The sequence below is a fragment of the Brachycentrus maculatus genome, unplaced genomic scaffold, assembly GCF_059751285.1.
Source record: "Brachycentrus maculatus isolate JH-2025_06_01 unplaced genomic scaffold, ASM5975128v1 h1tg000259l, whole genome shotgun sequence".
NCBI classification, from domain to species: domain Eukaryota; kingdom Metazoa; phylum Arthropoda; class Insecta; order Trichoptera; family Brachycentridae; genus Brachycentrus; species Brachycentrus maculatus.
Window position 1 is genome coordinate 592,848 of NW_028281010.1, and position 23,416 is coordinate 616,263.

The 23,416-nt window shown below is 37.8% G+C and overlaps 1 protein-coding gene across 1 annotated transcript in view; it reads right to left on the reverse strand.

Moving 5' to 3' along the window:
• Positions 1-800: 800 nt before the first annotated feature.
• The window catches only part of LOC148305874 (uncharacterized), a 29,385-nt gene continuing 6,769 nt past the window's right edge, over positions 801-23,416 (reverse strand). Inside the window, exons 7-13 of the mRNA XM_088265950.1 lie at positions 21,327-21,560; positions 7,311-7,697; positions 4,800-5,330; positions 3,698-4,123; positions 3,356-3,427; positions 2,192-2,425; positions 801-857 (exon numbers count right to left, since the gene is read on the reverse strand). Of these exons, the coding sequence (XP_088122076.1) occupies positions 801-857; positions 2,192-2,425; positions 3,356-3,427; positions 3,698-4,123; positions 4,800-5,330; positions 7,311-7,697; positions 21,327-21,560 (1,941 nt within the window). The remainder of the gene's footprint in view (positions 858-2,191; positions 2,426-3,355; positions 3,428-3,697; positions 4,124-4,799; positions 5,331-7,310; positions 7,698-21,326; positions 21,561-23,416) is intronic.

Below are 23,416 nucleotides of genomic sequence, written 5' to 3' on the forward strand. Positions count from 1 at the left end.
TATTACGACTTCTGACCCGGCCGCTTTCAAGTATTTGACATACTTGATTGTGCCAAGTTTTCCTCGGTCGTCCTCTGCTTCTTTTTCCAACTACATTCGCCTCATAAATTTGTTTAACCGTTCTTTCTTCACTCATACGCTCCACATGTCCAAACCATCTCAAACTGGTACATTTTAAGATAAATTGATGAATATTTATTGCATTGTTAAGAGAAAAGCATGCTATTAACGATGGAAAACTATACCAGCCAAATGGCCGCCACGGCTACGGCTGCAGCACCATATCCTCTTCATGAAATTTTCCATGACCAATTCGCACATTTGCGGCTGTATGTCCTCGATAACTTCACGAATTCCATCTTTAAGGTTTTCAATCGATTGTAGAGCATTGGCATTGACCTTATCTTTCACGTGGCCCCAAGGAAAAAAGTCTCAAGGCTTTAATCACAAGATCTCGGGGGCCAACTGTGATCACCTCTCCTCTGAGAAATAACACGGCCAGGAAATTTTTGTTGCAAAATTGCGATTGTTTCGTTGCTTGTGTGGCACGTGGCGCCGTCTTGTTGAAAATAAACGTCGTTCATATCAATATCTTCCAATTCCGGCCATAAAAAATCATTAATCATAGCTCGATAGCGCAATCCATTCACCGTAACAGTTGCACCAGCCTCATCTTCGAATAAGTAAGGTCCAATCACACCGCCAGCCCAAAAACCGCACCAAACAGTGACACGTTGAGGGTTTCGATTCTTCACATCACCAAGTTGTCCCAACAGCTCAATTTTTTTAAACAAGTTTCACTATTGCTGGCCGAGAAGGCGCTTCACGACGACCGAAAAGTGCTTTAGTTTCGCGAACTGTGATTGCAAAATTTTCACTATTTCTGTAGTGACAATTTCAGTGCGTTGTTGAAGCGTGTATTGTTGCATTTTTATTAATCGCGTAGTTTTTACTTGTCAAATGTCAAAAGATGACAGCTTCAAAAGTGGCAGCTGCCCAGATAGCCGTCTATTCAAAATGAAACCTCTTATTGGGAAACCCTATATAATCAGGCATGTTGGGTTTGTTTTGAATTCCACGAAAAAATAGTTTATAGTCCATCTGTCTTAAAAACTTATCAGTTCTTCTCTTCTTTAGTCCAACGCCTTTACTACTTGACGCCATTATGGGTCTTGAAATTATCAGGATAGTGAAATACTCCCATAATATATCGCTCACACCTTTCAAGAACGTCATAAATCAAAAACCGTCAATTTTCAGCTGTGCATGTTTCTGGAATGCCCAGAAAATGTACCATATCCCAGCAAAAGAGACATATTTTTAACTTAACATTTACCCGCTACAGGGCAGAAAGTGTTGTTTTTGCATTTTGAAGAAAAGGTATTGTTTAATTATTTTTTTAAATCTACTTAATATTTTTCAAATGGAGAAAAAACCTTCAGGTTTTACATAAAAAGATATGTTGCACAGTAAAAAGTTCAATAAGTGGCTTGATATTTATTTTTAATAAATATTTTTATATTCTTAAACTTTAAAAAGGATCTCCTGAAAAATCACGTCTTTTGATATATGGCGCTGTTGAAAGGAGTGAGCGATATGGGATATGATACGAACTACGCATGACGGAGTGTACTTTTGGTGGATTTATGTGCACTTCAAGAAAAAAAATGTGTAAAATGCTCCGCGGGCCGCAAGTAGACACCCCGCTGGCCGCGAGTAGACCACCCTTGTTGTAATCCTCTTATCCAAGCACTTCTTGGAGTTGTTACACAGGTTAGACCCTCTTTTACTTACCAATTGTCCGCCTCCGTAGTGCGATGGTCAGCACGCTCGGCTACCGTTCTGGAGGTCCCGGGTTCGATTCCCAGGGGGGGTCAAAAATATAAGTGATTTTTTCACTGTAATATTTAAGTATTCAATATAACCATGGTATGGTACCTGATGCGGAGGGCTGATCACCTTTCCTTCATGTGTAAACGATCAAGATAACACTGCGTTTTATATGACGCAGTGCCCTATGCACCATTGGTGTGCGGATAAGGGTTTTATTATTATTAATATAACCATGGTATGGTACCTGATGCGGAGGGCCGATCACCTTTCCTTCATGTGTAAACGATCACTGCGTTTATATGACGCAGTGCCCTATGCACCATTGGGGTACGGATAAGGATTTTCTCTCTTTACTTACCAATGTTTCTATGTTGAACTCTTCCCCATCGTCGCAGTAGAATTCAGTAGCGACTCCCCCATAGCAGACGTAGAACTTCGTGCAGTCGTCGTCGTCTCCATAGATGCTGATGTCGAAGTCGTTGTCGGGGCAAGTGAACGGCTTCTTGGTGGTGGTTGTGGCCACCGTCGTTGTGGGCATGGGAGTCGTGGACTTCATGGCCGAACACCCAGTCTCAGAGATCGGCACGCAGTTCTGTAAAGAGATCAATCAATTATGGACATTGATCATAACCCTGTTCTGTATTCGCATTGCTGGTGCAATTTGTCCTTGGCTTTCCCTTTTCCTCTTTTCCTCTCTTCCCTCTTTCCCTCTTCCAGGTATTTTCACAAATTAAAAATGTGAAATTTTGTAATCGAACAGTACAAATAGGTACTTATTTTGTGATACTCGTATATCAAGAACGTCATAAATCATAAATCGTCAATTTTCAGTTGTGCATGTTTTCAGAATGCCCAGAGTATGTACTATATCCCAGCAAAAGAGGCATATTTTTAACTTAATATTTATCCGCTACAGGGCAGAAAGTGTTGTTTTTGCATTTTGAAAGGAGTGAGAATCGCGGCTAGACCCCAGACAAGATGGTCCCATGGCATTAGGAGAGTGTCGAGCTTGCACTGGAAGAGAGTCGCGTCTAACAGAGAACTGGCAAGTCCAAGACGAAGGCATTTGTTTAACCCATCGGCATATCAGCCGCCAACCGTTGGCGGTAGGTATGTTTTTACATTTGCATATCAGTCGCCGTTTAAGCCACGCCCCCATTCGTGGTAGTTCATATTATAAAGATACTTTTGTGTGATATGTACAAATCAGTAAAGAAACCTTTTTGTAATGCATTATTTCTTATAATTTTAATACAAATTTACTGACGACACTTGACCAAAGATGTCCCTGTAAGGATACAATTATCCTTTTGCTTGAAATACCAACTAAAATCGGTGAGAAATCAAAACTGTACATCCCAGGAGTAATGTTTTATTGAGTCATTTTTTCAAGTTTTCATGTTGATTTATCACATTTCTGATCTAGACACACGATAAAATACGTGCATAATAGTTATATGTACCATATTCATTAGTAAAACAGTAAAAGTTATAATTTTATGAGATAGTTTATTTTTATTACCCGGTTGAATTTGAACACCGTTGACGCCGCAGCCACGCGCGCGGTGTCATTGGTCGGCTGTTGGACCGCGCACTAAACATCAAATGTTTAGTGCGCGGTACCTTTTTCGGCATCATCAGATTATTTCTATGTTTGTTCTCGTTTTATCAGGTGCAAAATATGAGCGCCCCCTTGTTTGACAAACCATATCACCTCCCCTCCGGGCGAGGCAACTTCCTTACTTGCGGGGATACATTCAATTAGTGTCTTTAAATACATGTTTTGAAAAAAAAACTGATATGCGGATGGGTTAATACTGGACCAGGGAAGAAGGCTAAAGTAAGCAAGTAAATGTTTACAAACCCTTGAAGACTCGTCATATTCCAGCCCGTCACCGCATGTGTACTCTGAAGCTTCGCCTTTGAAACAAATGTAAAATTTGGTGCAGTCATTTTTGTCAGCGTGAAACGATACGTATGCACCACTTGTAGGGCATTTGAAGGGAGCTTCGGTGGTAATTGTTGGCGCTTCGGTTGTAGTAGTAGTTGGAGCCAAGGTAGTGGTCGTTGTAGGCGCTTCAGTTGTTGTGGTAGTTGGAGCCAAGGTAGTGGTCGTTGTAGGCGCTTCAGTTGTTGTAGTGGTTGGAGCCAAGGTAGTGGTGGTTGTAGGCGCTTCGGTTGTTGTAGTGGTTGGAGCCAAAGTAGGGATGGTTGTTGGAGCTAAAGTGGTTGGAAACCCTGTAGTAGTTAGAAGTGATGTACATCCAGTATCGGAGATCGGAACACAACCCTAAAAAAATAGAAAAAAAGTTAATTTGGACGTTGTTATTTTAAAAATTCACAAAGGCAATTGAGATGGTATGAGCACATAGGATGTAAAGAACCTGAACGTTTTGTAAACCAGGCGATCTTCCTCGAATGACATCTAGAGGAAGACCTAAAAATTCATGTATGCTACAGAAAGATAACATGAAACGTAGGCATGACCTAGGTGACGTTGTCCATGACAGAAGGACCTACAACCTGAGGATGAGGAGAGCTGACCCCAGCAGTCTACAAGGACGATAAGTTGAAAGAGAGCAAGGAAGAATATATATAAATCGTCAATTTGCAGTTGTGCATGTTTTCGGAATGCCCAGAAAACGTACTATATCCCAGCAAAAGCGGCATATTTTGAACTTAATATTTACCCGCTACAAGGTAGAAAGTGTTGTTTTTGCATTTTGAAGAAAAGGTATTGTTTAATTATTTTTTTTAATATACAAAACATTTTTCAAACTGAGAAAAAACATTCAGGTCTTACCTAAAAAGATCTGTTTGCACAGTAAAATTTTCAATAAGTGGCTTGATATATATTTTTAATACATTTTATTATATTCTTAAACTTTAAAAACGATCTACTGAAAAATCTAGTTTTTTGAAATATGGCGTTGTTGAAAGGAGTGTGGGATATATGAATTGATTACCATGGTAGATTCATCGTACTCCATTCCTGGGTCGCAGTAATATACTGTCGCTTCACCTTTGAAACACGTGTAGAATTTTGTGCAATCATATTCGTCAGGGAAAAATGTGATGAACGGATCATTTGAAGGACATGTGAACTGTGGTTTCTCAGTTGTTGGAATTCCAGTTGTTGGTTCCAAAGTAGTGATGGTTGTTGGGAACCCAGTTGTTGTTGGAAATCCAGTTGTTGTTGGAATTCCTGTTGTTGTTGGAATTCCTGTTGTTGTTGGAATTCCTGTTGTTGTTGGAATTCCTGTTGTTGTTGGAATTCCTGTTGTTGTTGGAATTCCTGTTGTTGTTGGAATTCCTGTTGTTGTTGGAATTCCTGTTGTTGTTGGGAACCCAGTTGTTGTTGGAGCCAAAGTGGTAGTTGTAGTTGTTGGAGCTAGAGTAGTGGTGGTATTTGTTGGAGCTTCTGTTGTTATAGTTGTTGGAACGGGAGTGGTAGATTTAGAAGCAGTGCAGCCAGTACTGGAGATGGGAACACAACCCTAAAATGATTGAAAAAGGGTTTAATTCTTGCATATGAATCGAATCAGTGAAGAAAATAAAGTAATTTATAAGGCAATATCATGTAGTTTGAAAATGAGAGCAGAGAACGACCGAGGAAACCTTGGCATGATCAAAAACTTGACATATCGCTCACTCCTTTCAACAACGTCATATATATAAAAAATCGTCAATTTTCAGTTGTGCATGTTTTCGGAATGCCCAGAAAATGTACTATATCCCAGCAAAAGCGGCATATTTTTAACTTAATATTTACCCGCTACAGGGCAGAAAGTGTTGATTTTACATTTTGGAGAAAGTAAAAAGGTATTGTTTAATTATTATTTAAAAATATTCTTCAATTGGAGAACCTTCAGGTTTTACCTAAAAAGATCTGTTGCACAGTAAAAAGTTCAATAATTGGCTTGATATTTATTTTTAAATACATTGAATTATATATTTAAACTTTAAAAACGATCTCCTGAAAAATCTAGTTTTTTGATAAATGACATTGTTGAAAGGAGTGAGCGATATGTCAAATACTTGAAAGCTGTCGAGTCAAGAGTCGGTATAATCGGCGGGTATGTACGAGGAGACTCATGAACGTAAAAGAGGCAAAGTTTGCTAGCAAAGACAGGTGGTGTGGCATTATATCCTCTCTGCCTATCCCTGCGGGGAATATACGTGGCGGTTGTTTCTTTGATGTACGAAAATACGAGCCCAAAAGTACAAATTTAATCAGTTATCCTACAAACTTATTGAGCGACGTGTTACGTTTAAAAAATACATGGTAAAAATGACGAACGATATAAAAATGTAAATCCACTCACGAGTAAGCTTAGGCTATAAAACTTAAAAGTTGAAGCCTAAGTAGTGTCATGATGAGCGGTGTTGCATAAGCCGTAGCTAGATTTCAGAGTCACTTGGAAATTCGAACCCTTATCCGCACCCCAATGGTGCATGAGGCACTGCATCATATAAACGCAGTGTTAACTTGATTGTTAATACACGAAGGGAAGGCGACCAGCCCTCCGCTTCAGGTACCAGTCCAGGGTAATATTGAATAAATATTATTGTGAAAAAATCATTTATATTTATTAGACCCCCCTTTGGAAATCGAACCCGGGACCTCTAGAACGGTAGCCGAGCGCGCTTTCCATTACACTACGGAGGCGGATATCGCACTTGGAAATTAGGAAATTGAAAAAAAATTATAAAACTGTGGTTGTCAATCATGGGTAGAAGAATTAGTAAATATTACACGTATGCAAAGTGATTGCTCAAACGAGCCTATGATGGTCGTAAGCCCCGTAAATACCCAGACTTCCATATTCTTCTTCATCTATGTTGAGATGATAATTTTTATTTTTTTATTTTTTATAAAAAATCAGTTATATTTGTGTGTTTTATTATTTACACAAATATTTCTTACTATTTCTGTGGACCTAAGCGGCTCGTTGTTAGACATAGGTATCAAATTGTGGTAGAGTGAGTTCGAACCGAGAAACTCTGACTCAAGAGTCCGCTACAATAACCACGAGACCACGACCCGATTGAATATTATTAAAAACCATATCCGCTCCCTAGTTGGAGCATACGGAGTTCACAAACTGTCTCCAGGCTTTTCTGTCGGCTGCCAGCTCCCTTGCATCCTCCCAAGTCAGATCAGCGTCCCGAAGTTCTGACGAGAACTGCCGACGAATTGTCAGCAGTGGTCGGGAACCTGATGCCTTGTAAAAGAGGCAAGCTGGATTAAGGCTCTCAGGAGGCATGCGGAGTACATGGCCAAGCCAACTGAATCGCCTTTTCTTGACGACAGTTGTGACCAAGATTTGCTGCGTCCTACGCCTTATCTCTTCATTCCTCACAAAGTCAAACCGCCGCACGCCTAAAATTCTCCGCAGACACCTATTCTCAAAGCTTAGTGCACGGCTGATCTGGGCCCTTGTAATTGAAAATTCTTGGTATCTTGAATATCTTACCCCAGAGAGTTCGTCGAACTCCAAGCCTTCCTTGCAGAAATACTCCAAGGCATTTCCCTTGAAGCAAATGTAGAATCTCGTACAGTCGGACTCGTCAGCGAAAATTGAAACATAAGGATTATTTGTTGGACATTTGAATCCTGGTTTGTCTGTGACTATAGAGTCGGTTGTATAATTTGGAGACGTAGGACCGGTTGTAGGGTCTGGACCATCGGTTGTAGGGTCTGGACCATCGGTTGTAGGGTCTGGACCATCAGTTGTAGGATCTGGACCAACGGTTGTAGGGTCTGGACCATCGGTTGTAGTGGTTGGGAGAGAAGTAGTGGTCGGAAAAGGAGTAGTGGATTTTAAAGCTGTACAACCATTACCCGAAATTGGTACGCAATCCTAAAAAAAATAAACCTTGTAAAATAAAACGGCTTTGTTTTAACTACTTTTTATTGGTACACTTTATCGGCAAGAACCTTGTCATCATCAGGGTTTATGTACTAATTCTAAAACATTGAAATATTCATAGTTAGATTGTAGTTAATTACCCTTCCCTTACGATGTTTTTGGCATCGTATGAATAGAGTTTATATTTAGACCTGAAGATGGAAGCGTAGTTTCCAAAACTAGTCGTTATAATAAAATAAACTCTAGTGGTAAAAAAACAGGCGTTTTTCTTTTACAATTTCATCAAATCTTGCCGCGAAGTTAATGCCGAATCAAAAAATAGAATTCCTTGAAGGACATTGAAGGGTTTTATTGTGATTAGGGCAACAAGGGATTTTAAATCTATTGATGCACTTCTGATTAGGGCAACATAAGTCCCTGTATGTTGCCCTAATCAGAAGTCAGTTGGAACACGGCTCCACAGTCTGGTCTCCTCATCATGCTATACACGCTGACAGCGTACAGAGAGCACAACACAACTTCCTTAGATACATTCATTTTACAACTAAATATACCCATTGTTGGGTTAGATTATAATTGCATAATGAAGCGGCTAAAATTAATAAATCTTAGCGATAGAAGGGTAATTACTGATTTGGTCCTGTTATATCAATTTCTTAACAGCCTTGATTTCCTAAATTAAATAAAGCTTAGCGTGCGTCCAAGAGGTACTAGGCAAAAATCTGTATTCGCAGTATTTGTACATAATGCAAACTATGCCTTGTTCTCTCCCATTCCGCGGCTTCACATGTTAGCCAATGCTTTTGATAGTATAGATGTATTTAATATATTACTATCCACCTTGAAGTCTGTACTATCTCAGCATTTCTTCTCCATGTTATAATGGATAAATGTAAACGTTGTGTTTCACTCTCTCTCGCTGCTCGCTGATAGTGTGTGAAGGAGACGTGTATTTACCAGTACTCACTATTTGTTATTTTATGTATTAGACTTTTTGTTTCTCTATTAGTGTATTTTTATATAAGATACTGTATATTTGAACTAACTAACTAACTAACCATCACGCCGCTTCCCCGCAGGGGTAGGCAGAGAGAATAGAGCGCCACACCACTCTGTCCTTGCAAACATTCTTCGCCTCTTCCACGTCTATGCATCTCCTCATACATACCCGCCGATTGTTACGACTCCTAACCTGACCACTTTCAAGTATTTGCCATACCTGATCGTGCCATGTTTTTCTCGGTCTTCCTCTGCTTCTTTTCCCACTAACATTCGCCTCATAAATTTGTTTTACCGTTCTTTCCTCACTCATTCGTTCTACATGTCCAAACCATCTCAACACACCTTTCTTAATTTTATCGATAATGCTTATCTCAGCTTTGCATTCCTTCCTTATTTCACTATTCGCACATCTATCATACATCGTTTTGTCGCACATTCTTCTGAGAGATCGCATTTCGACTGCATTCAGTCTACTTTCATCCTTCGTTTGCCAACTCCATGTTTGACTTCCATACATTAGAGTTGGAACCAGGACTGCGTTGTGCACTGCCAGTTTAGCTTCCGCTGATAGGTTTTTATTTGCTATAACTGATATTGTATATTTGTATTATGTTAAAGGCTTTAGCCGTTCAATAAATTAATTAATTAATTATACATGAAAGGTCTTACCAGCACTGTTTCGTCAAACTCGAATCCTTCCTCGCAGTAGTATTCATGGAGGTTTCCCCCGAAACATATGTAGAACTTTGAGCAGTCTTCCTTGTCGCCGAATATAGAAAGGGTGCCATTTTGAGAAGGACAGCTCGAAAAAGGAAACTCACATCGCTGAAAAAATAATTGTTTTTTAAACACAGGTTTGTTTTATTTTTCGACATCTCATCAAAGATGAATTTTTACTTTGTCATCTTTTTTATGTTAAAGTTTTAAAAAAAAAAGGCTCACTGAGAGTCAAGTATTTTTTTTTTGTATTTAAATTAAGTTTTTTTGTATTTTGTATTAACTAATTCTACTTAGAAACCTATACCCTTATACCCTGTACTATGACTATTTATTTTGTATACCCACACACAGGCCATGCCTTTGTGGGATCTTTTTTTGTATTCATTATTATTTTTTATAAATATTTTTTGTTTTTGAATTTATGTAATGCAAAAGAATTTTAAATAAAGAAAAAAAATATATATGGAAGTCTGGGCATTTAAGGCGCTGACGCCCGTCATAGGCTGGTTTACGTGATCGCTTTACACACGTGTAACATTCACCAATTCCACCCATTATTGACAACCACACTACTAAAATTCTTGGAAGTTCTATATATATATATATACCAATTTTGAAACATTGTTCTTGAATCACTAGAACTTTACTAGAGACATCTATTGGTGAGATAAAAATAATATGAAAACAATGTCTCTAGTGAAGTTCTAGGGATTCAAGAACAATGTTTCAAAATTGGTTCATATATATAGAATTTCCAAGAATTTGGTTGTCAATAATGGGTAAAATTGGTGAATGTTACACGTGTGTAGAGTGATTACTTAAACCAGCCTATGGCGGTCGTAAGCCCTGTAAATGCCCAGACTTCCACATTCTTCTTCATCTAGGTCAAAAATATAATTTGATAAATAACTCCTATAATTTGAGATAATCTCGATTTTTTAACAAGTATTTGGACACACTCAAAATGTTGTAAATAAATTAACTGGTCAAATTATAAACTTCTTAGCTTAATAATAAAAATGAAAATGATATTTCCTGGCGTTTCTCATGTATGTGATTATAATCCAGGATTCGGACCTCACAAACAAATAAAAATTGTTTCCGCTCAATAAAAAGCTTTTTTTCATCTCATCAATAGATGTCTCTAGTGAAATTCTAGTGATTCAAACACATTAATTCGAAATTGGATCATATATATAGAATTTCCGAGAATGTGAGTAGTGTGGTTGTCAATCATAGATAGAATTAGTGAATTTAACCTGTCTATGACGTTCGTAAGCCCCAGAATTGTCCAGACTTGCATATTTTTTCATATATCGCTCACTCCTTTCAAGAACGTCATAAATCAAAAACTTGATTTTTCAGGAAAACGTTTTTAAAGTTTAAAAATATAATACAATGTATTAAAAATAAATATCAAGCCACTTTTTGAAATTTTTACTGTGCATCAAATCTTTTTATGTAAAACCTGAAGGTTTTTTCTCCATTTGAAAAATATTTAGTTTATTTAAAAAAATAAATAAGCAATACCTTTTCTTCAAAATGCAAAAACAACACTTTCTGCCCTGTAGCGGGTAAATATCAAGTTAAAAATATGCCTGTTTTGCTGGGATATACTACATTTTCTGGGTATTCCAAAAACATGTCGATTTATGACGTTCTTGAAAGGTGTGAGCGATATGTTAAAATGTCAAGAATAATGTATCAATTACCTTATTTATTTTGTTAAAAACCTTTTGGTATTCGCAATTGAGAGTCAGCTCCAAGCCTTGAAAGCAAACTATGTACTTATCATCTTGAGTGTGTGGAAGTACATAGTTTCCGGTTGAAGAACATCCTGCCGATGTGTCCTTGAACACACATGCGACAAGCAAAACGATGGCAAGGCCTCCTGTGAATAAAAAAATCCATGAAAAATAGACCTGGAGTAAAGAAAATTAAAAAGAAAGCCGAGATTGACTGTTATAGTAAGATCCAAAAAGCAAAGATATCCAAGAAAGATTTATTTTCAATTGGTCTGGGTGTTTGTGATGTGTTTTTCACATTTACCTTCCCTGTCCTCACTATCCTGCTTGCAGTCAAGACTCTAAAAGTAGAGGCTTTGCGGGTTATTCCTTTGAAAAATCCAGACGCCACAAGCACTCCAGAAGATATTTATTTTAAATATATTATATACATTATGACATATCGCCCACTCCTTTCATGAACGTCATAAATCAAAAATCGTCAATTTTCAGTTGTGCATGTTTTCGGAATACCCAGAAAATGTACTATATCCCAGCAAAAGCGGCATATTTTTAACTTAACATTTACCCGCTACAGGGCAGAAAGTATTGTTTTTGCATTTTGAAGAAAAGGTATTGTTTAATTATTTATTTCGAAGTACTAAATATTTTTCAAATGAAAAAAAAACCTTCAGGTGTTACCTAAAAAGATCTGTCGAACAGTAAACAAATGAATAAGTGGCTTCATATTTATTTTTAATACATTGCATTATATTTTTAAACTTTAAAAACGTTCTCCTGAAAAATAAAGTTTTTTGATTTATGACGTTCTTGAAAGGAGTGAGCGATATATCTTTCCATAAAGTACCTTCTCAGATAATTTATTTTGGATTCCCAAATGTTATTTAAGTAGATACTTAGTAACAAAAGATAACGAATAGTTTCGATCATGGATATGGTTTTGGGATGAATGAACTATCAATCACTTTCAAGTAGGTACTATTATCTCTAAAAGTAGGTACTGAAACAGATTTGGGAAGATTCTGCAAAGATAAAACACCTGCTTTTTTATATCACATGACTTAAGTCAAGTAATTTTATTGTATTTCCCTTAAGTTTACTTTATTATCAATTATGTTCTAGAAAAATAACAAGACGTTACCATTCATTATTAAATTTCGATAATAATCTGTTTATATTTCTGTATAATTACATAAAACACGTGATTACGTGCTGATGCGATAACGATTAAAGTATGTATAATTTGCCGAGCAGGTTACTCGTGAAACTATGCAATAAATTAGAGTACAATATTATCTGTGTTCCTATGTCTTATAACTATTGTAGAAACAGAATTATAATCATTTAAAGTCCTCCAATTTCACTCTAAAATAGGGACCTTTTTCTAACGTTAAATACTACAATACAGTGAATACGCGCGGAGCAGGTTACTCGTGAAACTATGCAATAAATTAGAGTACAATATTATCTGTGTTCCTATGTCTTATAACTATTGTAGAAACAGAATTATAATCATTTAAAGTCCTCCAATTTCACTCTAAAATAGGGACCTTTTTCTAACGTTAAATACTACAATACAGTGAATACGCGCGGAGCAGGTTACTCGTGAAACTATGCAATAAATTAGAGTACAATATTATCTGTGTTCCTATGTCTTATAACTATTGTAGAAACAGAATTATAATCATTTAAAGTCCTCCAATTTCACTCTAAAATAGGGACCTTTTTCTAACGTTAAATACTACAATACAGTGAATACGCGCGGAGCAGGTTACTCGTGAAACTATGCAATAAATTAGAGTACAATATTATCTGTGTTCCTATGTCTTATAACTATTGTAGAAACAGAATTATAATCATTTAAAGTCCTCCAATTTCACTCTAAAATAGGGACCTTTTTCTAACGTTAAATACTACAATACAGTGAATACGCGCGGAGCAGGTTACTCGTGAAACTATGCAATAAATTAGAGTACAATATTATCTGTGTTCCTATGTCTTATAACTATTGTAGAAACAGAATTATAATCATTTAAAGTCCTCCAATTTCACTCTAAAATAGGGACCTTTTTCTAACGTTAAATACTACAATACAGTGAATACGCGCGGAGCAGGTTACTCGTGAAACTATGCAATAAATTAGAGTACAATATTATCTGTGTTCCTATGTCTTATAACTATTGTAGAAACAGAATTATAATCATTTAAAGTCCTCCAATTTCACTCTAAAATAGGGACCTTTTTCTAACGTTAAATACTACAATACAGTGAATACGCGCGGAGCAGGTTACTCGTGAAACTATGCAATAAATTAGAGTACAATATTATCTGTGTTCCTATGTCTTATAACTATTGTAGAAACAGAATTATAATCATTTAAAGTCCTCCAATTTCACTCTAAAATAGGGACCTTTTTCTAACGTTAAATACTACAATACAGTGAATACGCGCGGAGCAGGTTACTCGTGAAACTATGCAATAAATTAGAGTACAATATTATTTGTGTTCCTATGTCTTATAACTATTGTAGAAACAGAATTATAATCATTTAAAGTCCTCCAATTTCACTCTAAAATAGGGACCTTTTTCTAACGTTAAATACTACAATACAGTGAATACGCGCGGAGCAGGTTACTCGTGAAACTATGCAATAAATTAGAGTACAATATTATCTGTGTTCCTATGTCTTATAACTATTGTAGAAACAGAATTATAATCATTTAAAGTCCTCCAATTTCACTCTAAAATAGGGACCTTTTTCTAACGTTAAATACTACAATACAGTGAATACGCGCGGAGCAGGTTACTCGTGAAACTATGCAATAAATTAGAGTACAATATTATCTGTGTTCCTATGTCTTATAACTATTGTAGAAACAGAATTATAATCATTTAAAGTCGTTGTTTATTCTTTTCATGGTAGAAATGTCAAATCATGGTCTATCACTTGGTTCTTCCCAAGAAAGAACACTTCCCATTCCTCGCCATAACACATCATTCTTCAGTAATTCCTTCTCTGTCCAAGCGGCCAGACTATGGAATGAATTACCTCTCCGCGTAAACAAATGCACCTTTTCTAATAACTTTTAAGAAACGTCTGAGACATTACTATCTATCATTAGAATCCTAACTGTCCATCAAACCTCCTCCCTCTACCTCCTTCCCTAAACTCCCTTTTTCCTTTGCCCTCCTTATTATCATCAATTTGTCATTTATGTATTTTTAAATGTTCAAGTACTATCTACCCTCTGATTGCAGACAGCTATATATGGTATCAAACGTTTTGACTAATATCTGTGTATTTTCGTTTGATTGGAAGATATTTGCTTTTCAAGAAAGAAGTTTAAATAAATTGAATTTTAACTTACGATTAAATCCAGGAAACATTATAGCTGTTCTAATATCCTTCTTAATACCACTTATATGCTATTTAAATATAATGTCAGTACTTAGACGTGAAGAGAGTGCATTTATAAGTATTTCACAAATTTAATCTTTGTGTAAGATTAGATTTCTTTTGATTAATCGTTTTTTCAGATACAACTTAATGAACCAATGACGTAGAATGTATTACATATCCAATTTACGTATCAATAAAAAACAGTACAAGGCATCGTTCAGCTATATTTTAGCTAATATCTGTATTATTTTTGACATCTCATCAAAGATGAAGAAGAATATGGAAGTCTGGGCATTTACGGGGCTTACGACCGTCATAGGCTGGTTTAAGTGATCACCTTACACACGTGTAACATTCACCAATTCTACCCATTATTGACAACCATACTACTCAAATTCTTGGAAGTTCTGTATATATAAACCAATTTAGAAACCTTGTTCTTAAATCACTAGAACTTCACTAGAGACATCTATTGGTGAGATGTAAAGAAGCTTTTTACTAAGCAGAAACTCTTATATTAGTATGTGAGATCCGAATCCTGAATTATAATCACACACATGAGAAACGCCAGAAAATACCATTTTCATTTTTTTTATTAAGCTTATAATTTGACCAGATAATTTATTTACAACATTTTGAGTGTGTCCAAATACTTGTTCACAAAATCTGGATTATCTCCAATTACAGGAGTTACTTTCATATTATTTTTCTTATTATATATTTTTTATTACTCACATACTAATATAAGAGTTTCTGCTTAATAAAAAGCTTCTTTACATCTCACCAATAGATGTCTCTAGTGAAGTTCTAGTGATTCATGAACAAGGTTTCTAAATTGGTTCATATATATAGAACTTCCAAGAATTTGAGTAGTGTGGTTGTCAATAATGGGTAGAATTGGTGAATGTTACACGTGTGTAAGGTGATCACTTAAACCAGCCTATGACGGTCGTAAGCCCCGTAAACGCCCAGACTTCCATATTCTTCTTCATCTTTGATGAGATGTCAAAAATAATATGAAAGTAACTCCTGTAATTGGAGATAATCCAGATTTTGTGAACAAGTATTTGGACACACTCAAAATGTTGTAAATATCTGTATTCTCCAATGGTGCTGTTTATACCAGTAATATCGATATTTCCCCTTTTCAACGTGTGCAGTAAAGGAAACTGCACCAAACTAATAACTGTCGCCAAATCGTAAGCTGTGTCGAAAACCAAGCAATCATGAACCCAATACATCAATAACCCAACACATTAATATCCTAATGCTCAAAAAACCCAACATACCAAAGTCTTAGATCTCAAAACACAGCTTCACAACATCCCAACATACTGGCAGCCCAAAACTTCAGAATATCGATATGAAACAGATGATTTATATAAATGGCCACTAGTGGTGCATATGAATGACCCTTCTGAAGGTATTTGTGTCATTATGGTCCACATTGGTGGAAAGAAGTGGTCCATTAGAATCATCTTTTTGAAAGTGAATGTACCGTTATGGTCCACATTTGGGTACCTGAATGGCCACTAGTAAAGCATTAGAATCATCCTTTCGAATGTAAATGTACCATTATGGTCCACATTAGGTATCCAAATGGCCACTAGTGATGCATTAGAATCATCCATTGGAACGTGAATGTACCGTTATGGTACATTAGGTATCCAAATGGCCACTAGTGGTGCATTAGAATCATCCATTGGAACGTGAATGTACCGTTATGGTACATTAGGTATCCAAAAGGCCTCTAGTGGTGCATTAGAATCATCCATTTGAATATGAATGTACCGTTATGGTCCACATTAGGTATCCGAATGGCCACTAGCGGTGCATTAGAATCATCCATTTGAATATGAATGTACCGTTATGGTCCACATTAGGTATCCGAATGGCCACTAGCGGTGCATTAGAATCATCCATTTGAACGTGAATGTACCGTTATGGTCCACATTAGGTATCCGAATGGCCACTAGTGGTGAATTAGATTTATTCTTTAACTATGGTATAAATGAGGTTGTCTTTTGGCCATAAGCAGTAGCTAGATTTTAGATTCGGTCACTTTTCCCTTAGATCATTGATAAATTAAAATCATATTAAAAAATTATAGTAACTTTAAACATAAAGATTAAATCAATAAAACAAAAAAAAATTGGGTAATATATCCAAAATCAAACAAGGTTATTGAATTGAATTCTACTTATACATATCGCTCACTCCTTTCAAGAACGTCACAAATCAAAAAAGTTGATTTTAGAACTTTTTTAAAGTTTAAAAATATAACACAATTTAGTAAAAATAAATATCAAGCCACTTATTGAACTTTTAACTGTGCAACAGATCTTTTTAGGTAAAACCTGAAGGTTTTTCCTCCATTTGAAAAATATTGAGTATATTTAAAAAAATAATTAAACAATACCTTTTCTTCAAAATGCAAAAACAACATTTTCTGCCCTGTAGCGGGTAAATATTATGTTAAAAATATGCTGCTTTTGCTGGGATATAGTACATTTTCTGGGCATTCCGAAAACATGCACAACAGAAAATTGATGATTTTTGATTTATGACGTTCTTGAAAGGAGTGAGCGATATGTATATGACAATATGTGACGCGTTTCGTCTTATTAAGACATTATCAAACACTCGTGAGAGTTTATAACAATCACTCTAATAAGAGGAAACGCGTCACATATTATCACATTCTTATATGTAAATAAAAGTAGAATTAAAACCAATAACATTGTTCAATTTTGGATACATATCCCTAAAAATTAAAATGGAATTCTACCAACTGTTAAAATAAATAATATAAAACTTCAGCCTGTTAAAAGATTAGACTATAAGCTTAGAGCCTAAGTAAGGCCATGATATGCGGTGTTGCATTAGCCGTAGCTAGATATCAGATTCAATTGCACAATGGGTAATAAAACCAAAAAGGATTTTCATGTGTGATGTCGGTTTTAGAAATGAAATGAAAATATTGAATGCATAAAATTTATTTTGGTTCTGTTTTTTTTTAATTCACAAAAAGTATTTAAACATATATATCGTAGTCGTACAGGAGAAAGTGACCAACTACCAAATTGTAAAATGTTCAGGAGGGCCATTTAAGTCACTTTTGCTTGGCAACAAAATAAACATCAATGCAGTAAGTCATTTTTACCAAGTCAATATATTATACTTCCAAGTTTTAAAATCCTTTGGGATGTTTTCAGGGCAATATTAAGCTAGTAAGATATCAAATAGTCAATGATCACGTTTTTATAAAACAATGCACTTGGTCACTTTCTCCTGTACGACTACGATATGTATATAAACTGGTTTTACACGACGGAGTCCTGGGGTCAACCCTAATGTATGGAAGTGAATCATGGAGTTGGCAAACGAAGGATGAAAGTAGACTGAATGCAGTCGGAATGGGATCAGTATATGTATGATAGATGTTGGAATAGTGATATAAGGAAATGGTGCAAGGCTGAGATGAGTACTATCCAGCAAACTAAGGAAGGCGGCTTGGGATGGTTTGGGAAGAATGAGAGTAGACTGGATGCAGTCGGATGCCATATCTCAGTGCGGCAAGACTATGTATGGTAGATGTTCCAATGGTGATATAAGGAAAGGGTGCAAGGCTGAGATGAGCACTATCCAGCAAACTAAGGAAGGCGGCTTGGGATGGTTTGGGAAGGATGAGAGTAGACTGGATGCAGTCGGGATGCCATCTCTCAGTGCGGCAAGACTATGTATGGTAGATGTTCCAATGGTGATATAAGGAAAGGGTGCAAGGCTGAGATGAGCACTATCCAGCAAACTAAGGAAGGCGGCTTGGGATGGTTTGGGAAGGATGAGAGTAGACTGGATGCAGTCGGGATGCCATCTCTCAGTGCGGCAAGACTATGTATGGTAGATGTTCCAATGGTGATATAAGGAAAGGGTGCAAGGCTGAGATGAGCACTATCCAGCAAACTAAGGAAGGCGGCTTGGGATGGTTTGGGAAGGATGAGAGTAGACTGGATGCAGTCGGGATGCCATCTCTCAGTGCGGCAAGACTATGTATGGTAGATGTTCCAATGGTGATATAAGGAAAGGGTGCAAGGCTGAGATGAGCACTATCCAGCAAACTAAGGAAGGCGGCTTGGGATGGTTTGGGAAGGATGAGAGTAGACTGGATGCAGTCGGGATGCCATCTCTCAGTGCGGCAAGACTATGTATGGTAGATGTTCCAATGGTGATATAAGGAAAGGGTGCAAGGCTGAGATGAGCACTATCCAGCAAACTAAGGAAGGCGGCTTGGGTTGGTTAGGGAAGGATGAGAGTAGACTGGATGCAGTCGGGATGCCATCTCTCAGTGCGGCAAGACCATGTATGGTAGATGTACCAATGGTGATATAAGGAAAGGGTGCAAGGCTGAGATGAGCACTATCCAGCAAACTAAAGAAGGCGGCTTGGGATGGTTTGGGAAGGATGAGAGTAGACTGGATGCAGTCGGGATGCCATCTCTCAGTGCGGCAAGACCATGTATGGTAGATGTTCCAATGGTGATATAAGGAAAGGGTGCAAGGCTGAGATGAGCACTATCCAGCAAACTAAGGAAGGCGGCTTGGGATAGTTTGGGAAGGATGAGAGTAGACTGGATGCAGTCGGGATGCCATCTCTCAGTGCGGCAAGACCATGTATGGTAGATGTTCCAATGGTGATATAAGGAAAGGGTGCAAGGCTGAGATGAGCACTATCCAGCAAACTAAGGGGAAGGCGGGTTGGGGTGGTTTGGGAAGGATGAGAGTAGACTGGATGCAGTCGGGATGCCATCTCTCAGTGCGGCAAGACCATGTATGGTAGATGTTCCAATGGTGATATAAGGAAAGGGTGCAAGGCTGAGATGAGCACTATCCAGCAAACTAAGGAAGGCGGCTTGGGATGGTTTGGGAAGGATGAGAGTAGACTGGATGCAGTCGGGATGCCATCTCTCAGTGCGGCAAGACCATGTATGGTAGATGTTCCAATGGTGATATAAGGAAAGGGTGCAAGGCTGAGATGAGCACTATCCAGCAAACTAAGGAAGGCGGGTTGGGATGGTTTGGGAAGGATGAGAGTAGACTGGATGCAGTCGGGATGCCATCTCTCAGTGCGGCAAGACCATGTATGGTAGATGTTCCAATGGTGATATAAGGAAAGGGTGCAAGGCTGAGATGAGCATTATCCAGCAAACTAAGGAAGGTGTGTCGAGATGGTTTGGGCATGTGGAACCAATGAGTGTGGAAGGAACGATTAAAAGAAGATATAAGGCGAATGTAAACAGATAGAAATAGAACCAGAGAAAGACTGAGGAAAACTTGGCATGATCAAGTATGTCATACTTAAAGTTGTCAGATCAAGAGTCGGAATAATCGGCTGGTATGTATGAAGAGATGCACAGATTGTTTGCAAAGTCAGAGTGGTGTGGCGTTCTATTCTTTTTGCCTACCTCTTCGCGGAAGCTGCGTCATGGTTATTGTTAGCACGTTTTATATATACACTTTTTTATGTTTTTTTATTATTTTTATTTTTCATTTTACACATACATTTCAAAACAACAGGATATACTTGTATTTCAAATCTAACCACATCCATAGCTCTCTTATACATAGTTTGATCATTTAATGACTTGACTTAGTATATGTTTGATTTTATTTGTTTGGTGTGTTTTTAATCTTGTGGTTCTATGTATGTTTCCATATGGTAATTTGTGTGTTTGATGGGAAGTGATTTGTTGTGATATGTCTTTTTCTTCTTCTTGTAGGTCTTGTAGGCTGTTTTAAACATGGATCGACATCGCAGGAGGCTGCAATGTCGATTTTCCGTTATCAATCCATCTCTTTGGTGGTCTGCCCGGCAGTCGTGTACCTTGGGGTTGGCCGTGGAGTGCAATGTGGGGGAATCTGGATGTGATATGTGTGTAAAGTTTTTTTTCTTCAAAATAAATAGAATTTAAAAACCATCTGTCCAAGAGTACAGCCTGATTCAGCTGCAGGGACACACATCTGAAAGAAAATTAAATAAATATTAATTAAAAAAATATATTTAAAACAATATTTTGTTTTTTTTAGAGGTTCAGCTTCAAATTTCCAGCAGTAAATTAATGGTGGCACACACCGCGTGGCATGTTGCGCCATCTTGTAGAAACCAGGGCTCTGTCACATCGGTACCATTCGACTGAGGTAATAAGAAAGTCAGTTATCACGGTTCTGTAGCGCTCTCCATTGACCGTAACATTCTGGCCGGCACAAAACGCAGTGTTATCTTGATCGTTAATACACGAAGAAAAGGTGATCAGCCCTCCGCTTCAGGTACCAGTCTAGGGTAATACTGAATAAATATTAGAGTGAAAATATCACTTATATTAATTAGACCCCCCTATGGGTATCGAACCCGGGACCTCCAGAACGGTAGCCGAGCGTGCTGACCATTACACTACGGAGGCGGACAAAATAATTAAACAATATTTTAAAAAATAATTAAACAATACCTTTTCTTCAAAATGCAAAAACAACACTTTCTTAAGTTTAAAATGTGCCGCTTTTGCTGGGATATAGTACATTTTCTGGGCATTCGGAACATGCACAACTGAAAATTGTCGATTTTTGATACATGACGTTGTTGAAAGGAGTGAGCGATATATGTGACTCTCTGGTTCCACTATTATCATGTTCCCATGACAATTTGGTTCTTCTCACTTGACAAACTGCTGCCCCTGGTCTAATGGTTAGTGAATCTCACCTGAAGGATGGGGTCGAACTCCAGCTCGTCGTTTTGGTCACAAGAGTACTCGGTGGGGATGCCCATGAAGCAGATATAGAACTTGTGGCAATCTGTCTCGTGGGGCACCGAGGTGATGGCGTTGTCGTTAGGCTTGCAGGGTCCAGATGGTGCTGCTTCGGTCGTGGTGGTGGTCGGAGCTGCCGTCGTAGTCTTGGAGGCAGTGCATCCGGTCGAGGAGATCGGCACGCATACCTGCATAAAATAAATCAAATATAGCTTAGCGTGCGCCAAAGAGGTACTAGGCAAAAATCTGTATTCGCAGTATTTGTGTATAATGCAAACTATGCCATGTTCTCTCCGATTCCGCGGCTTCACATGTTAGCCAATGCTTTTGAAAGTATAGATTTATTTAATATATTGTGTAAAATGAAATCTGTAGTTTCTCAGCATTTCTTCTCCATTTTATAATGGATAAATGTAAACGTTGTGTTTCACTCTCTCTCGCTGCTCGCTGATAGTGTGTGAAGGAGACGTGTGTTGACCAGTGCTTACTACTTGTTATTTTATTATGATTTTATGTTATACGACTATTTGTTACAAGACTTTTTGTTTCTCTATTAGTGTATTCATTACTGTATTTTTTTTTATATTAGATACTGTATATATGTATTATATGTATAATCTTAGAGGCTTCAGCCGTTCAGTAAATAAATAAATAAATAAAAACAAATAATTATTCTACGAAGAGATTAGAGCCATTCCAAATGTGGCTACATTTCAAAACCAACATTTTGAGTGTGTCCAAATACTTGTTCACAAAATCTGGATTATCTTTAATTACAGGAGTTATTTTCATATTATTTTTGACAACTCATCAATGATGAAGAATAATATGGAAGTCTGGGCATTTATGGGGCTGACGACCGTCATAGGCTGGTTTAAATGATCACTTTACACACGTATGACATTCACCAATTCTACCCACTGTTGACAACCATACTACTCAAATTCTTGGACACACGTGTGTACACGTGTAACATGGGTAGAATTTTTGAATGTTACACGTGTGTAAAGTGATCACTTAAACCAGCCTATGACGGTCGTCAGCCCCGTAAATGCCCAGACTTCCATATTCTTTCTCATCTTTGATGAGATTTCAAAAAATACATTTTAATATGTTGAGAAATGTATTCTGTAATGACAGCCTCAATTTAAAGCTTCGGCAGTGAATTGTTAGATGTTATATCTGGTCAGTACATCTATACGGAGCTGAATCATGGACTCTGAAAGTCAGCACTATGAACCGACTAGAGGCATTCCAAATGTGACTGCATCATATTCCATGGACCGATATGGTCAGCAACGCTAATGTGCTCCAAAGAGCAAGAGCAGGGAGACAGTTGGTGACTGGTATCAAGGTCCGGCAGGTGTCCTATCTGGAGCATGTGCTGAGAGGAGACTAGTACGAGCTATTGCACCTAGTGGAGGGTCCACGAGGTGTGGGCAGGAGGCAGATCTCCTGGCTCCGGGATATACCAGACTGGGCGGGGAGCAGGACTGTCTAGAGCTGGAGAGACAAGGACAATTACTCTCAAAAGACGTCTGACGTCGGAAGGACCTGACGTGACACGCACAGAAGAAGGAGAGAATTAAGAAGTAATATGTGTTATATTACAAGGAAGAGTGGAAGGTGAACGTAGCATAGGCAACAGGCGGATATCCTGGTTTGGCAACTCGAGAGTGGCTCCGCTGCAGCACCATGATTGCCAACCTTCAGCGTAGAGTATTTACGACGTTGTATGAGGGGTGAGAAATTAGCGAGCAATAGGTATTATATTACAAGGCGGCGTGGAAGATAAACGCAGCATAGAAAGAAAGCTTATATCTTGGTTCGGCAACTCCGCGTATATCCTGGCTCCGCTGCAGCACTGGGGCGCTCAAAGAGCGGCTGCAGACTGACACGATGATTGCCAACCTTCAGCGTGGAGTACTCGGGCCGTTGTATGAGGAGAGAGAATTAGCGGGTAATGGGTATTATATATATATTACAATGCAACGTGCAGAAGAACGCAGCATAGGAAGAAGGCGTATTTCCTGGCTTGGTAACT